This window comes from Microtus ochrogaster, linkage group LG1 (genome assembly GCF_000317375.1).
Source record: "Microtus ochrogaster isolate Prairie Vole_2 linkage group LG1, MicOch1.0, whole genome shotgun sequence".
Lineage (NCBI taxonomy): Eukaryota > Metazoa > Chordata > Mammalia > Rodentia > Cricetidae > Microtus > Microtus ochrogaster.
The window spans coordinates 45,065,584-45,083,848 of NC_022027.1; the positions used below are offsets into that span (position 1 = coordinate 45,065,584).

General features: G+C 41.7%; 2 protein-coding genes, 1 non-coding gene and 1 pseudogene across 11 annotated transcripts in view; 1 reads left to right on the plus strand and 3 right to left on the minus strand.

Annotated features, from left to right (window-relative positions):
- Positions 1-3,896, minus strand: part of Cdkl2 (cyclin dependent kinase like 2) — a 42,381-nt gene extending 38,485 nt beyond the window's left edge. For 3 of the 6 annotated variants that reach the window (XM_026785159.1, XM_005359492.2, XM_026785157.1), the window contains exons 1-2: positions 3,132-3,658; positions 154-352 (exon numbers count right to left, since the gene is read on the minus strand). In XM_026785159.1, coding sequence (XP_026640960.1) covers positions 154-321 — 168 coding nt within the window. In that variant the 5' untranslated portion in view covers positions 322-352; positions 3,132-3,658. Of the gene's footprint in view, positions 1-153; positions 353-3,131; positions 3,660-3,742 lie in introns of those variants that run through there. The other 3 variants (XM_026785155.1, XM_026785158.1, XM_026785160.1) reach the window with 3 other exon arrangements.
- An 8,322-nt stretch (positions 3,897-12,218) lies between these two features.
- The window catches only part of G3bp2 (G3BP stress granule assembly factor 2), an 81,050-nt gene continuing 75,003 nt past the window's right edge, over positions 12,219-18,265 (minus strand). For all 4 annotated transcript variants that reach the window (XM_013350897.2, XM_005359495.3, XM_005359493.3 and 1 more), the window contains 3 exons: positions 16,324-16,452; positions 15,411-15,529; positions 12,219-15,109 (listed from right to left, as the gene is read on the minus strand). In XM_013350897.2, coding sequence (XP_013206351.1) covers positions 14,837-15,109; positions 15,411-15,529; positions 16,324-16,452 — 521 coding nt within the window. In that variant the 3' untranslated portion in view covers positions 12,219-14,836. The remainder of the gene's footprint in view (positions 15,110-15,410; positions 15,530-16,323; positions 16,453-18,265) is intronic.
- Positions 16,140-16,268, minus strand: LOC113457542. Its single transcript, XR_003378097.1, has one exon.
- On the plus strand, positions 16,543-17,255 carry LOC101982317 (annotated as a pseudogene).

The following is an 18,265-nucleotide window of genomic DNA, read 5'->3' on the forward strand; positions in this document are numbered from 1 at the left end:
AGACGCTAAGCAGTATAACACTCAAGGCTGTCCTCCGGCCTCCACATGTACATACACACATGTGCACTTCCCCCCCACACACACATTTTCCTGCAAATGTGACACGACCTTGAACAAGAACCAGGTAATCTTCAGCTCAATGCATGCACTTACCTTTAGTAACTTGATTTCTCGCATAGCGATTTTCTTTACCATTTTGTCATCGTCGCTTTCTAAGAACTTCTTAATAGCCACAATTCTTCCGCTGTCTTTGTTCCTACACTTCATCACCATTCCATAGCTCCCTTCTCCAACCAATCCTAGGTTCTCATATTTTTCCATTGTAATTTAAAACCAGTAGGAATTTTTCTTGCTGTGGAAACCAAAGCATAGCATTAACAATGCTAAGTGAGTCCATTTCCTCCAGTCTCCCAGCAAATTCACTCTTGGGAAATTGTTTCCCTTGTTAGAGCAAGTCACTAGGTTCACAGCTATCTGTAACCTATCACAGTTTCTTACCATTCCCACACTAAGCTAAGCATTCAAAATGTTTATGCAATTTAAAATAAACAATGCAAAGGAATCAAAACCACTAACCTTACATTTTAGATTGTATAAATTCATATTAATAAATAAATTTATTTTTAAATATGTGAAGCAACAAGCTATTGTTCAAAACACGTTCACAAAGCACAATCCTTTTCACTTAGAGATGAAAAGGGCACAACTGAATTTGGTTTTCATGAAAATCAAAAATTTTTATTCTGGGACTGGAGACAGCTCAGCAATTAAGAACATGTACTGCTCTCCCAGAGGACCTGGGTTTGGTTCCCAAAACCCCCACAATGGATCACAGTCATAGCTCTGGCTTCAGAAGACTCAACATCCACCTCTGGCCTCTATACGCATTAGGCACAGACATTCATATTGGTGCACATACGTATGTGCAGAGAAAACATTCATACAAATAAAATAAAAATAGGTAACTACTGGACATGGTGGTGCACACTTTTAATCCTAGCACTTGGGAGGCAGAAACTGGCAAATCTCTGTGAGTTCGAGGCCAACCTGTTCTACAAGCAAGTTCCAGGACAGCCAGAGCTAAAAAGAGAAATCCTGTTTCCATACACTGAATCAAGGCTGAATCTTTAATAAATTTTCTCTGCTTTTTTCCTTTTTTTTCCTTTTAGTGCACTGGTGTTTTCTTGCATGTGTGTCTGTGTGAGGGTGTCAGACCCCCTAGAATTGGAGTTACGGGTAGAGTGAACTGCCATGGAGATGCTCGGCATTGAGCCCTGGTCTTTGGAAGAGCAGTCAGGGCTTTGTTTTGCTTTGTAGACCAGGCTGGTCTTGAACTCACAGAGCTCTGCCTTCCTCTGCCTCATAAGTGCTGGGATAAAGGTATGGGCCACCAATGCCAGGTTCCAGCCAGAGCTCTTAAGCTCTGAGCCATGTCACAAGTTCCTTCTCTGCTTTTCTTATATACTGCTTAAATTACTATATTAGACTTAAATTCTTTTTTAAGGATTCTTTTATCTCATTATAAAGCATTTTCTGAATAAAGTCAATCATAAATGTAATCTTATTTTATCAATAATTGATGAAAATCCAGTAATCAACTTTTTCCATATTGCATGATTTAATACAGAAAAAAAATCATTGTTTTTAGGCTGGAAATGTTGCTCAGTGGTAGAATGTGGGCTTAGTATGGTGTACTATAGTAATATTCTATATACTATATAGAATTTACTTGACTCTGCCTCACAAGTGCTGGGATTAAAAGAGTATGCCACCATGTCCAGGATAAATTTTATTTGTTTTTAAGTCTGGTTTTTGAAATTTAAATTCCAGTAGCCATGAATAAAAAACATTGCTTCAGATCCTACTTTGGTTTCTACAGGGGTTTGAAAGGGCTTAACCATTACGTAAGTTTATATTCAAATGACTCATAGTTGGATTTTTAAAGCCTGACCATACAAAACACCAAACTTGTGAAACAAAAATGATTCTTTCCTCTTAATACTGATGGAGTACTATGGCGATCTGAAGCTAAAACTGTAAAGACCGCTGATGTTTTAGTGCCTTTTCTATCTGCATATGAAGAGCAAAGGGAAAACCAACAAACATACAAAAAATCCCATTATCTTTTTATTCTAGGAAATTACAATAATCCAAAGAATATATTACATTTCCAACTCTTGATATTTAACAGTTTGAGGTTTTATGAGATAGAGATGAGGGAGGGAGAGAGGGAGGGAAGGAGGGAGGGAAAGAGAGAGAGAGAGAATTAACCCAGGCCTCCAACAGGTTAAGAAGATTTTTTTTTTCTGCCACAGAATGACACCATCCAGCACCCATGATTTGCAAACTGCAAACGTAGAGTGATGGGGGAATGAAGGCAATCCCCATGAACATCAAATCCAAAACCCTTCACTAGTTTATTTCGGTTTGGGTATCAGACTCTACAAAAACCTACTTCCAGTATCCCAGGCACTGGCTTCCCATTTATTTGGCATTTTAAAATCTCTTTAATTTTAGTTACTCTTTAATAAAATGTCTATATTTGGAAAACCCTTCTAATGCTTAGTTTTTAGCCTTCCATGAAGTATATATTATAAAGGAGCACGCTTTAGGTTAGTAATGCCAATAATACAAATAGCTGGAAACTATATCCTGGACTGTTTTTAATCATACTGTAATTGGCATCCTAGATATTTGGAGATGCAAAGCGAACAAAATAAAAATTACTTTAAGCATGTCTACAGAGCTCTGAAACATCATGAGCTAGTATCATACAATCTCCAAGTTCATTCTCCCAACCAACTGGGCATGTGGACACACTACACTGAGCACACCTGCTCGTTCAAGTGAGTATGTCTACAAATACCTTAAAAGTATCACGGCATAAAATACGCCTTGTTTCCTCAGTTATTTATAATCTATGTTTGTTCTTGCCTTCCATTCTTAAATCTATGACTATCACGTGGCACACAAAAAGGGAGCCTGGTACGATGGCACTACAGTAATCTAGGATCTGTGCCATACAAGCATACTATTCAAATACCACCAATTTTCTTTTGTTAAAATCAGACCGAAATCTTCTATAGATAAAAAGAATGAGATAACAGGGCTTTACAAAGTATTATACTTACTATGTCTTCCAAACCCTTCACATGGAAAGAGCCAAAGGTTTTCAACTTGGAAACAAATTGGAGGTGATATGCATCTCGCTAGCAGATCTAAAAGATGCTAACTAGCAAAACTAGCAATCCCAGTATTGGGATTTTCTCTGCGGACGCAGTTACTGGTCCTAGGTGAAGCAGGTAGGGAGGCAGATTGGCTTCTGCCCTCCGCAAGCTCACGCTTCCGAGGACCGCGGGCCGCATGCTGCCGTCGTCAAGGCAACGACCTCACTCTGTCCCCAGCCATAGGCAGTCTCCAGAGAGTGGAAGGGCCGGGGTCAGAATGCGTCCGCGACAGGCGCGGACACAAGCACCCGTCACTGCCAAGAGCTGCAGAGAACTGAGCTAGGGAAAGAGGGCACCGCCTGCCAACAGCCCTGCGGTCCGCTCAGCTCGGGGCAGCAGCACCACTCCAACCAAGTAACCCTTGGGCGAAGGCGTTGGCCACCCAGCTGCAAGGGGGCGGCTCTCACCCGCCCGGGCCCGCCCCGCGAGAGCCGGAACCTCCCTGATTCTGATTGGTGGAGCGCTGTCGTCAGGCGCTATGATTGGCTCCGTGCCATCGCGCCCCGCCCCTTCACCTGGAGTCCGCAGGTTCGGTCAGGTGACGCCCGCGTCTCCACACCTACGGGCTTAAGTTTGTAGGGACCTTTCCGCCCGGGCCAGACCGCCTCAGCCCTCAAGGGATCGCTGGTTCCTCGAGTGGCCACGAGGCGGGCGAAGGTGCCGGTTTTGGAGGACTGAGGAGACCGTGAGAGGTGCCCCCACCTTACCCGCCCGGGGCGCGGCGGAGCGCGGGCCCACCCAGGGAGGTTCCGCCCAGTCGCGATTCCTCACTTCCTTTCGGTTCCGGGCGGTGGACCGAGGCGCTTAGTAGGTTGTTTAGCAGAGGCAGGTAAAAGAGATATTTGGTGAACAGCCTTGACCTGAAAAAGGACTCTGGGGACGCCAGCATGCTAGGGCATGATTTGGGGTAGAGCCCAGAGTAGACAGGACAGGATGGGTAAGCTGAAGCTTAAAACTTGCCTTCCTTATGCCTAAAGAACAGATAAACCATGACTGGGCAAGATCTGTAGACCATCATCTTGCGTGTGCTGACTCATACAGGAAGCAGGGAAACGGGGGCTCTCCCTCGTTTTTAACGGACTGAGACTGTAAGACCAAATATTTTTATTTTTACAATAGCCACACAATTTGTAATCTTATTTGGTTTCTAAAGCAGCTGGAACCAGGGAAGTATCCTGGTGCTCAGTTACTTACCTTCACCAAGCTGCTTAAAATCTAGTTCGCGAACCTACAGTTTTGAGGACCAGCCTGGGATCTGGTTATGGAAATCGCCTTTTGGGGACAACCCGAGAGGAGTCATAATGTAGCCATGAGCTGTGACCAAGCTGAAGATATTTCCCATCTCTTTCCTTTAAACTGTAACAAACATGAGCTTTTTAAAAAAAATATTTTTTGTGTGCTCTGGCTCCATGTGTGTCTGAGCACCATGAGTGTGCCTGGTGCCCATAGAGATCAGGAGAGGGCGTCAGACCCCCCTGGAACTGGAGTTATAGCCAGCTTGTGAGCTGTCATGTGCATGCTGGGAATCAAACCTGGGTCCTCGGGAGTGGAAGTGCTCTTAGCCACTGAGCCATCTCTCTAGCCTCTCATATGAATTTTTATGAATAAACTGAGGTTTGTTGGGAGTAGGAAGCTCATAAGTACTTTACTTTTTTCCAGCCTTACAAAAGGGAACATTTTCAGAGCCTTCGAAGAGGCCCTGAAACTGAAATAACCCTTTGGTATCCATGGGAACAGAAAGGATAAAGGCCAAAAGTGAACAGGTGATACTTCTTGAGAAAGCATTTTAAAAAAAATATTTATTTATTATGTATACAATATTCTGTGTGTATGTCTGCAGGACAGAAGAGGGCACCAGACCTCATTACAGATGGTTGTGAGCCACCCTGTGGTTGCCAGGAATTGAACCCAGAACCTTTGGAAGAGCAGGCAATGCTCTTAACCACTGAGCCATCTCTCCAGCCCCGAGAAAGCATTTTAAAACAATGCAAGTGGGAAATAACTAAAGGAGATAGAGGGTATTCAGGAAGTGTAAGTCCTTTTGGAACCTGGAAGAACAATTGAGCGATGGACTGCTTTCCTGGAAAGCACAAGCCCTGGGGTCGACACCCCACATTTTATAAGAAGATGTTATGGTCGTGGGGCAGCCCTGTAATCTCAGCCCTCAGAGGTGGGGAGCAGGAGCATCACAAACTCAAGCTCAAATCCAAGGCCGTCCTGGGCTAGGGGAGACACTCCCAGGAAGGGAAGGAAGGAAGATCACATCCTGGGTCAACCCCATTCCTGGAGAGAAGAGAGAGCTTATGAAAAACAAATGGGATTCTTTGTTTTCTTAAACAGTAAAATAACTGTTTTATTTATTTCAAACAGGAAAATGTGAGCTAAGGAGGCAACGTGAAGAACTGGTGAGATACCAAGTGTAAGGGTGCATTAGAGCAGAGAATAAGCAGAGAGAACACGTGCATGTTAGCTAGTCTGGGTCTTTAGTGAAGTTCATTTTTCTAGTAAACCTGGTTTTGGGCAGCCTGACATGGTAGTGAGAACCTTAATCCCAGGTAGCCCAGCCTAAGCTATGTAGCAAGTTCGAGGCCAGCCAGAGCTACATACTGAGACTCTGTCTCAAACAAAACAAGGTAACTAAAGTACTAGTCAGACTAAGGCTCAAGAATTTGTAAGCTTAAACTCCCTCAGGTAGGTAGTTCTAACAGTCACTCAAATATGACCAGAATAAAAAGTCCAATGTGCCCACCTGAACCTGGATACCATGAATTTACAGTGAAAACTGACCGTTCGACAAGCTCAAGGGCAAGAATGGAGAAATGGGTATGTAATACGAGATGATTAAACAAAGGAACAGAGAACGGTGGGGAAAGCCTGGTATCCAACTAGACAATAGATAAATTATAATGACTAGCTGGTAATTTGAAAATGAAGAGCTGGAGGGAGTGACTATAACTGTGGACAGGACAAGAGTAATTTAACAGGGACAAATAAGAAAAAAATCAGAAAAAGCTGTTTGTGAAATCTTGGATATGACACAAAATAATTGATCCACAAGGGTAAAAATTCAGATGTGAGGACTCAGCGCAGCAGTAAAGCCATTGTCCAGCAATAACAAACTCTGGCACACAAAATAATAATAACAAAAAAGGTGAAGTATATAGTGCTTCCTTTGGGTAGCTTAAGTTAAGCAGAATGAAAGAACAGTAAGAAAAATGCCATTAACATGAACCACTCACAGTAGGAAAGCCATAAAATGGCTCTTAAAATTAAAAAATCATCAGAATTAGTGACAGCGTTCAAAGGAAAACACTGGAGATGCCCTGAGGTGGAGCCCAGTCCTCCAGAAATGGCACCAAAGCAGAGCTGTAAATGGGTGGAGGACTGTAACAACACAGCAGTTCTATTTCTCAATACACACCCAAGAAATTAACAGCTGCATTCACAGAAAAGCTTCTATTTCAACACTTGTGGTTGTGGTGTTGACAGCAGCCAAGAGGAAACCCACATGTCCATCAGCAGAGAAACCAATCTGTTAAGACTGAGGATGTGGTTCAGCATTTTCATTCCCTATAACAGTGGTTCTCAACCTGTGGACCTTGGCCCCTTTGGGGTTACACATCCCTTTCATAGGGGTCACCTAGGACCATCAGAAAACATTTATATTACAATTCATAGCAGTTGCAAAATTACAGTTACGAAGTAGCAATGAAAATTTAATGGCCCAGGGGTCACCACATGAGGAACTGTATTTAAGGATCACAGCATTAAGATTGAGTTTAGGAGACTTAAAATTTTTCACCTTTAAGACTCTCAGGGGCCGGGCGATGGTGGCGCACGCCTTTAATCCCAGCACTCGGGAGGCAGAGGCAGGCGGATCTCTGTGAGTTCGAGACCAGCCTGGTCTACAGAGCTAGTTCCAGGACAGGCTCCAAAGCCACAGAGAAACCCTGTCTCGAAAAACCAAGAAAAAAAAAAAAAAAAGACTCTCAGGGTTCAATTAAAGATGCCATGGAGAGCTAAAGAGGGGCTAGAAATCTGAGGGGTAGGAAATCTACTCACAACAGGAATCGTCCATCTTTTTCTTTATTCTCCTTCCTTCTTTCTCATTTCTATCAATTCTCCTTTGCTCTTTCTACATCATTCTACACTGGCCCTCGTTCTACCCGTTACAAACGTTCCCAGTCACATGCATCCTTAAAACCAGCAATTCTCCGGCCCTAGCAGGTTCCAGGGCCAGAATTCTTTTGCCCCATGGAAAATCAGATTAAGGGTTTTCACACACACACATACACACACACACACACACACACACACACACACGAGTGGCTAGTACACATTCGGTGTACTACTTAATGGAGAAAGTTAAGGGAATTAAATCAGGAAATTCTAGAGGGGAAGATTAGTATGCTATGCTGCATTATTAGGTGATAGATAAAAGAGCTAAAAGGTTTACTTTCAGTAAGATTATGAATAGGGCACGGATTGTATCGTAAATCAGTGTGCCACTCCTTTTCTCCCAGTATGTATAGAGGCTGCCAGGTAACTAGGCAACCTAGGGGAAGCTGGTGGCTCTTGACCGGATAGCACATACACCAGACACTAGTTACTACTGCCGCAGGTCTGGAATTGTCTGCTCTAAACGAAGAGACCCAGGCCTCTAAATTATCAGTTCCGGGCTACGCAGTTATCAGCTGTTCTAATTGTGGGTGTTGTGGGGTAAAACCAGAGCAGCAGCTTGGGCAGGTAGTCTGTCCTTGGAGATCCGTGACTATCTTAGATGGGATGCTCTTTGCCTGGACCCTAAACTCTGACCAAATGCCTGCTGATAAAGATAATTGCAGGAAGGCAGATCTCTGCACTTAGAGAGAGGAACAAGACTTAGCAGTGGGAAACTATTTTCACTAAACAGTTCTGAAGTGTGGGAATTAATCCCCAAACATGTAACAGAAAGGGAGCTAGCACAGCAAAGTCTACAGCAAAGGACAGTCACTTTATTCACAGAGCCTTTACCTGAGCCCTTGGTCCTGATACATCGCTCACGAAAAGATGGCTGAACAATTACTGTACAATGTTGCAGCTTGTAGCAGTTCCACTGTAATGGAATATTCTTCAACCATTAAGTGGAAGTGGATTCATATCACAATGTAGATGAATCATAAAAATACTAGAAAGGGAAGATGCTACACAAAATGCTACTCAGGATTCTGTTTTATGTGAAATGTCCAGCATAGGCTGACCCACAGGAACAAAAGATGGTAGCCATGAGTTAGACCATAGTTGTTCTCAACCTGGGAGTTCCAACCCCTTTAGGGATTGCATATCAGATATTTACACTACTATTCATAACAGCAGCAAAAGTTATGAAATAAATAATTTTATAGTTGGGGGTCACCACAGCCTGAGAAACTGTATTAAAGGGTCGTAGCATTAGGAAGGTTGAGAACCACTGACTTAGAGGTACATGGGAAAAGGAAATAATCACTAATGGGTATAGGGTTTCTTTTGGGAGGTGATGAAAATATTCTGAACTTACGACAGTAGTGATGGTTATATAACCCTGTGAAATCAACAAGAACTCAGTTGTACACTTTTAAACCAGGTGACAAGAAGTCAATGTGATGTTCAGGTGGGTAAGGTACTTGTCACCAGGCCTACAGACTTGAGATGGATCCTTGGGATCCAGGGGAGGGGGGCTGACTCCTGAAAGCTACCCTGATGTGCAATAAAAAAATTCTTAAAGTGATTGCTAGGCATGTAAATTACCTCTCAATTAAAAAAGAAACTAAGAATTACCCATCTCCCCAGAAATACTTTTAGCAAATTTATAAATCTTAAGCTTACAGTCCCCACACTGACAATTATCTATATTAAACTACTTCATAACTGCCATCACTGTACATCTTGTCACCCAAAGGCAAGCACGTACGAGAGCCATTCCTTGCTTCCCTACCCTTACCCCAAGGCCTCTGCAGTTCCGAGAACCTGATTATTGAGAGGTTTTGGTATTACTCAAGTCATCAAGAGAACAAAAGGGTTCTAATATCTTGACACAAAGATATTATTCTCTGTTACAGTATACTATACCATAACTATGAACACAACACACACTATTAAAAACTTGAGGGCTGCTAGGCAGTGATGGCACATGCCTTTAATCTTAGCACTTAGGATGCAGAGGCAGGCCAATCTCTGTGTTTAAGGCCAGCCTGATCTACAGAGCAAGTTCCAGGACAGCCAGACTAACAGGGATAAATCCTGTTTCTAAAAACCAAAAGAAAATGGTGGATTTGAGTCCAGTAAGAAAAAGAGGGGAGGAAAATAAAAACAGTGTGACTCATTTTGAGGTTCTGCTCTCCATCTACAATGATTTCACTTATTAAAAACTTAGGGCTAAGCATAATGGCTCACACCTTTAAACCCAGCACCTGCAGAGGCAGGCAGACCGAGTTCTAGGCCAGCCTGGTCTACATAGCCAGTTATAGGAGAGCCAGGGTTACAAGACAGACCCTGTCTCAAGAAGTCAGGCATGCAACTCAGAGGTAGAGGCAGGATTTCTGAGTTCCTAGCCAACGAAGTCTGCATACTAAGATCTGAGATCCCCACCCGTGCCCACACCAAAGGCTTGTTAGATCTGCAAAGGGAAAATCCTGTATACCACTTGTTCCAAGATCTACATAGCTTATATTTTGCACTGACAGTCACTAAGATATTGACATTGGTGCTAATTCAGGAATCTAATCCTCAAATACTAAACTATGTGGAGCTGTTTTTTTCCCACTGTCTTTTGGCCTGAAGGCACCAGGCACACAGTAGCACACTGACATATGAGCCAAACACCCATACACATTTATTTTTATTTTTATTTTTTTTTCACATTTTTTAAAATTGCTTTTTTAAACTTCAGAAGACAGAGTTTCCATTCTTACCTGCAGTCCTCTTAGGCTTCAGCCATCACTTCACCGAGATGGCTGTTAGCAAGCCACTATATTCTACCTGCTACTGCCAGCTATCCAGGGCACATAACCTGCTACTCATAATCACCTGCCCCTCTCCTATCCCTACAAGATGGCTTATTTCTTGCTGTCAATGAGTTCATGACAGACTTTCATGGACCCAGACCTGGTCCATAGCAAGGCCCTTCATGTGCTATGCTCTAAAGCAATCTCAAAGCTGCCCTACACCTACCTAGTAGACCCTCCATTCAACTGTTCCGAAAAGACGGGGAGGCCAGAGGCAGCTGCTGCACCTCCACTCCCCGACAGGGAAAACTGGTTAGGGTCTGTTACACAGCTGCTCTGCAGTAAGGCATTTGTCGTTCTGACTTCTCCACAGCACTCAGCACAACCGCCTATTCTTCCCCAGGACACCAGTCCTTGTCCTCCGTAATGTCCCAGGGTTCTCTGCCTCCAACACCTGCACTTGACCTTTAATTACGAGAGGCTGCAGGAGCTTAGTGTTCGGCCTTTTCTGTACTCTTCCTAGATGATCCCATCTAATCCAGAGGTTGCAAAAAACGCTCGGCACAGAGCATTTTAGAATTCTACAATTAATCAGAAGTAATAGCACACACCTTTAATTCCAGATTCAAGACACAGGGAATTTGAGACCAATTTGGCCTAAATAACTGTCCAGGCCAGTCAGGACACCAATGTGAGACCCTGCCTAACCAAAAATTAAAAAAAAATAAATAAAAAGCCCAATTAGACATTTGACTGATGCTTCATCACGAATATCCAAACTGTTCTTCTATGAAATGTGGACGGCTACATTGTTTTTCCACTTGAAATACTCTCCCTCCAGACTTCCTCGAAGAAACTACTCCATCTCAAGCGTGCATTACTTGGTACCCAGGTCACAGAGACCGCTGACGGTCACTATTACATTCTCTCCCATTTTGATCCTGGATGAACCATTTATTATTGGATAAGCCAGGTAGCTGTGCTGTCAGTGATCCTCACATGATAATTTTTACATCTTTATTAATATTTGAGAATTTCCCGAGCCAACTTGAGTAGTAAGATACCTGCCTAGTAAGAGAATGGTCTAGGCTCAATGTCCAACACCATAAAAACATTTTGAAAATAAGCCAGGCAAACCAACCATCCACACCTGCATACTACCAGCAGCGCCAGTGTGTGGGAGGCCAAGGCACAGGATCCCTTGATGACATGAGCTTGGAATGAAATCAGCCTGATTAAGTTCTCCAGATCCTGTCTCCAAAATATAAAAATCCCAGACCCAGTAACTTGCTCCTGCATATTTTGGCCTATTTTCAAGAGTTTTTTTGAGCAGACGGTGGTGGTGCACACCTTTAATTCCAACACTCAGGAGAAAGCGGCAGACGGATCTCGGAGTTCAAGGCTAGCAGGACAACCCCCGTCTCAAAAAATTTTAAAACATTATTGATAGTCACATTCTGTCTAACACACATTCACAAACTTGCTATTCCTGTTGAGATTTTGGGCTTTGTTATTGTTTTTTAAGACAGGATTTCTATGTAGCTTTAGAGCCTGTCCTGGAACTCTCCGTAGATCAGGCTGGCCTTGAATTCAGAGATCCGCCTACCTCTGTTGGGATTAAAGGTGTGTGCCACCACCGACCGCCTGAGATTTTAAGCAGCCCAGGCTCAAAGGAGCTGTGTACGAGCCTGATCACCAGAGCTCCCTTCCCAACAACTATCTGAAAGTGTATTTGCACTTTCTCATTCTCCTCAGGAGCCTGATCACCAGAGCTCCCTTCCCAACAACTATCTGAAAGTGTATTTGCACTTTCTCATTCTCCTCAGTCTGCTGGGACATTCTTTTTTTTTTGGGGGGGGGGGCATTCTTTTACTTGTAAACTAGGTATGTTTTGCTTTCTTATATACCAAATGTGGTAACAAAAAGCAGTTTTTTCAAACTGTTTCTCTAATTCAGACTGTATGAAATGCAACTGGAAGAAAATGTTTGGGATAATGTAACTTCAGATTAAAGTAGGGACATAGATAAATGCTGCAGACATCAGTAGTTTATTATTTTAGTCCAAACACATTCAAAATGGAAACTCAAAAAGAATACTTTCCACCTGAAACAATTAAACTAGATTCTACCAGCATATAATGCTTAACACATTACAAAATAAAGATGGTAATCCATTGTCCTCTATACCTACTAAAGCCAAGATGGTAAAGCCAATTTGGTTGCAATACTGTCAGAAGGATAGAATATTACCATCAGAATAAAATAAATCAGCAAATAACAGAAACGGTAGATGAGTAATGTTTTAGTTTGTCACTGAAAGGGGGACAAAATGTTGAAAGTCCACAGTTCTGCAGGTGAAGCTACCATGTAAACTTCTCCGTGTGGTGTGTTCATGTCTCATCTGTGGTATGTAAAGGCTGGATGAAGCTGGATGGCTCTGAGCTCCACTTCTCTATTACACTTAACACCTCTGTCTTTTGTTGCCATAACAGTTTCTATGGGTTAAAGGGCAATATCCTGGATTGAAATACATATGCTGTGTCCATGTGTTTTTATGTGTGTGAAAGTATTTACACATACATACAATAGGAAGAGGGAAATAAGAACAAAAGAAAGGTACACTTAGGGGAAAACCGCTGACAATAAAGCCACTTATTTCAAAGTAGTTTGGATAAAAGTTTCAAAACTCCAAAGTAATTCTCTAGTACGAACTTCAAGTACTATACATTAGAAAGTGTAAAACTGTTTCAAACAAACAAAAAACCTTAGCCTTCCAAAATGGAAACTACAAAAATCTGTGTCCACAAAATATATGCAATAGTGCAAGACATTCCCTCAAACATGGAAGACCTCATTCAAAGGGGAAAGAGACAATAAATTTTACCCATATTGCCCAGCTGACAAAAACGGTTTACTAATTAGCAAACAGTCAAATAGTTCAGAACCGACTGGCTACCATGTCAAGTGTGTGTTTGTTTTCACTAAGGTAGGATGGAGAAGTCTTCCATGTTAACTAACAAGCAGCTTTTGAGTGGTCACACTTGTTTATTCCGCTTCTTGCTTGAAACAGCAGAAATGTGATACACACCGACTGTTCCAACCATGAAAGCGGATAACCTTTGTCATTCTTGTGGTTTACTGGAACCTGCTATAAAGACACAATAAATCCAGCAGCTAGAAACTTTGCTCACAGAATTGTTTAAAGATTCATGTAAAAATAAAAAGATGTCGTCCCAGACTTAAATTCAGGAGCCATTCGGGTGCTGACATCAGTTCAAGAATTGTGCAAAATGAATGACAGTTCCCTGCCCCCCAAACCTTCGGAGCTGCCATTCTTCCCTCTGAAAGCCGCAGTATCCTCACTTAAGTTTACTTGCCATTTTGGGGAATCTGACTGCTTTTAAAATGTGACTAAAATGTACATCAAGTTGTTTTACTTTCCAAGCATTAAGTGATAACATTTTATAGTTCACATTCAAGCTAAAAGTCAACTAGACTTACTCAAATAACTGACTTTCGCCCCCTTCAAACACACAAGACTCCCTCCCACATAGAACAGAGTTGTTAACTAAAGAACAAGATAAATAAGCATCCATTTTACTGATTTTAAAGATACTGCAATTTTTATACATCAATGATTTTCTTCAACGTTTTGCAGCTGGTTGGCTTCGCAGCACAGCAACTGATAACCACACTGCACAGAATCACCAGCGAGACTGGAATGATGTTGTAGAAGGCACCATCATGCTTATTACATTACCAGAGAACAAAAATACAGCAAACAGTTTTCACTGTCCACAGTTTAAAGAAAGGAAAGAGGAGGAGGAGTGTGTTGAGCAGCCAGCCATCCCTGTACTCAGGAGGGCAGGTCGAAAACTCTTACAATAAGGAGCCGCTAAATCTGGCCTAGTATTTAAGACCACAGCATTTGAGGTTCTCATTTTTTGTTATTTCGTTCATAACTAAATGATTTCCTTCTGGAATATTTGCAGTCTTGTTAAGTAAGGTTTGTGTGTGCACACGCTGGTCACAGCAAGCAGATAAAATGCCCTCATCATTTCACAAACTATTCTCTACTGGAAAAGAAGATAAAAGATATTTTTCCCTGTTGCCTCCTGGTGCAGATGTCAACGTTAATGACTTCAGAGTACCTGATAGTGCATTTTGATGAATACATAACAAGTTTCTGTTGGTTTGTATTGGGGGGAAGCCAAGAAAAAAAAAAAAAAGGCAAGTTCTCCAATTGCACAAATTGCACTATTTGTGTTTCCAACATTAACAGCAGAAACAGTTAACACTTAAACAAAATGTGCAGCAGAGGATTAAAAAAAAAAAAAACAAAAACTCAAATGACCTGAATTCAGTGGGCATGTCCTTTAAAGTTCATTTTGTTGTAGACAGTTTAAGATATGGTCATTTCTCAGTCCTTAATTCTCCAAGTCTAGATTTATAAATTAACAATATGAATCCTGTTGTGAAATTGGGGGAATAATGTCCACTTCAATTTAACTGATAACCAAAAGATGCTTTCACATCAAAGAAATGATCAAAAAGGCTGTGTCACATTCCAAAAGCCAAAAAAACTTAACAAGAATGCAAACACGATGAGTTAGGTACCACTGCCGAAACTTTGCCCACAGTGGAACTTCAACGACGCTGTCCTGTGAAGCGGCCTTCCATTTGCCCGGTTCCTCTTCCAGAACCAAGTTTCTGTGCCATGCCACCTCGTGGAGGTGGTCCTCTTCCATCACGATCACGCATCATTCCGCCACCCACAATTCCACGTGGACCACCAGGACCTCGGTCATTGCGCCTGATATCCCTGCGGTCGTCACCTCCACCCCTGGTTTCTCGCTCTCTGGCAGCTCTCGTCTTCTTCTCTTCCACATTTAAGCGTACTTCTCCTCGAAACATAATTGGCTTTAAAAAAGGAGAAAAATAACATGGGTGGGGTACACAAGAATAAATATTAATTTGCATATATAATTTTTTTAAATCTCAGAAATAAGAAACTTTAAGGAAGTTTTAATATACAAATTTTGGCCTTTTTCAGTTGAACAAATGAAATTTAAGATACATACAATAGACCTCTTTAGTCATTCTTTGCATAAATACCATTTCATAATTAACTATTTTTAGCTTACCATAAATATTTTCTATGGTTTTAAAATGTCTCAATTCATACTATATACGACAAAAAGGAAAATCAAAATTCACTTACTTTTGCAATTAAGATTCTCTGAACTGGTTCAGAATCATCAAAAACCACAAAACCAAAATTTGGAAGTTTTCCCCCAACACCCTTAGTATTGATGCGAAGTTCCACAACGTTTCCAAAGCCTGTGAAAATAGACATTACACCAAGGGTTAAATATTTTAACAAAACATTCTAGTGACTTTAAATGTTTCTCACCCAGCTGAAAATAAAACAAGGTGATTCTTGTAGTACCACTTGCTCAGGAGGGACGTCACCTCAGACCCCTAAAACTTCAGCAGATGTGTGTCACTAGTGTTCATAAGGAAAAAACCTGTCAAGTTTTAAAAAGACAAAAAAATTTTTTCCGTCTTTAGCAGCAAGTCTTCTAGTTCTAAATGTAAGACTGTCAGTTTTGCCCAGCTCTTTCTCATCTCCTGAACCCGGGCACCAACACTCAGCAGTCACTGGGGTCATGTCATCTTCTCTCCCTCTGACCAATGCTAGTGAGACTGGAAGCAGGAGACACAACACAGAGACAAGTCATTTACAAACTGGGTTCACTATGAAAACATACACCTATTTCTTCCTTTTAAACTGGGTGCACTATGAAAACATATACCTATTTCTTCCTTTTAAACTGGGTGCACTATGAAAACATACACCTATTTCTTCCTTTTAAAAAGCTGCATTTAAGTTCAAGAATATCCTCTTTGAAGGGAACCTTCATGTTCAAAGCATGCTAGGTGGTGGAGTTGTTGTACTGAAAACCGTGGAGTCCTGTGGTCCACTTGGACAGGACACCCCCAACCAGTCCAGATTCTCTTGCTCATGGAGGGCAGGTCAGGACCACAAGGCAGGAGAGGACTGAGCCCTGGAGAGCAACTATGGTTGTCTGAAATACAGTAAATCTAATATAGAAGCAAAATTAACCACTTACTCATAAAGAATTCTTTCAGTTCATTTTCATCAATATCATGAGGCAAGTTACCAACGAAAAGCTGATGACTATCCGGATAACGAATTATCCTCCGGTTGTCAGAATCATTCTGTTCCATATCTCCTCTGCCTGAAAGACAAGAAAAAAGTAGATACTAAAGCTACGACAGCATATGAAAACAGTAGAAAGCAATGAATTGAGGGGGAAAAGTTAACATTAATGGTGGGCACAGTGGTGCATGCCTTAAATTCCAACACTCAAGAGTCAGATGGAGCTTGAGTTCTAGAACAGTCAGGGCTGCACAATGAGACCTTGCCTCAAAAACAAACAAAATGCATGCAATGCTGCTGCCTTAGCTTAATAAAACCAGATAGATGTAGGCCTTGCAGGAAGTGTATTATTAGTAGGTGTACGGCGAAGTGTGACTATTGACTAAAATATCAGTCCCTAGACCACTGATCTGATTATAAATGACCAATACTAACCCATAAGCAGATTTTCAACCAATAAGGAATATTCCCACCCAATATCCCCTTAGTCTTTTGAAATACAAAACACTTCATCTTTGCATGGTACAATTTCCTTTTTTTGGGTCTCTTACCTTCTAAGGTACTGCCACATATAAACTAACTCATCTAATTCAGTAACCTAGCAACAGTCACACAAGAAAACTTCACAACACCTAAATGGCTTAAGAATGAGAAGTTCTCAGCACTCGTGGCAAAGGCGACTGCAGACAGCTTCTCCAGTATGACCTCAACCAATAGGGAGATTGTGTCTATACGTTGAAGAAATTTGATCCTACGGGACAACACACTTGCTCTGCCCATCTTGCTCGGTTCTCCCCTAACATCAAATACTCAAGACACCGAACCATCATCAAGAAACGCTTCAAGGTGCTCATGACCCAGCAACCGCATCCTGTTCTCTGAGAGTTTGTTAATTTCATCTGCTGCCTGCCCCTAGGCTGATTATCTGTAACTAAATCTGTGAGCATGATACCTTCCCTTACTGTTTGGAATCCTATCTCACCATGTGACTGAGTCTATCGTAATGGGGATCTCCCGTAAAAGGAACGATCTTAACTTTTGTTTTTCATGCTTTGAATTAATTCCAGGCTATTAAAGATAAAATGACTTGAAAAAAAAAGAATGAGCAAACAAGTGGAAGAACCCTGCATAACAAGAACTTTACATCTTTTTTTTTTTAAAGATTTTATTTATTATGTATACAATACAATGTGCTGCCCCCATGTATAACTGCATGCCAGAAGAGGGCACCACATCTCATTGTAGATGGTTGTGAGCCATGTGGTTGCTGGGACTTGAACCTAGGACCTCTGGAAGAATAGTCAGCGTCCTTAACCTCTGAGCCATCTCTCCAGCCCAAGAACTTTAAATTTTTTAAAGAAACTGAAAAGATCTCCCATGCTCTTGGGTAAGTAGACTTAACAGAGTAAAAATGGCAATCTTGCCAAAAGCAATCTACAGATTCAATGCAATACTCATCAAAATCCCAGCAAAATTCTTCACAGACCTCAAAGAACAATACTCAACTTCATATGGAAAAGCAAAAAACCCAGGATAGCCAAAGCAATACAATATAGGAACTTCTGGAGTCATCACAATCCCTGACTTCAAACTCTACTACAGAAACAACCTAAATGCCCCTTGACCAAAGAATGGATAAAGAAAATGTGATACATTTATACAACTGAGTGCTACACAGCAGGAAAAAAAAAAATGGCATCTTGAAATTTGCAGGCAAATGGATGGATCTAGAAAACATATTGAGGGCTGGAGAGATGGCTCAGTGGTTAAGAGCATTGCCTGCTCTTCCAAAGGTCCTGAGTTCAATTCCTGGCAACCACATGGTGGCTCACAACCACCTGTAATGAGGTCTGGTGCCCTCTTCTGGCCTGCAGACATACACACAGACAGAA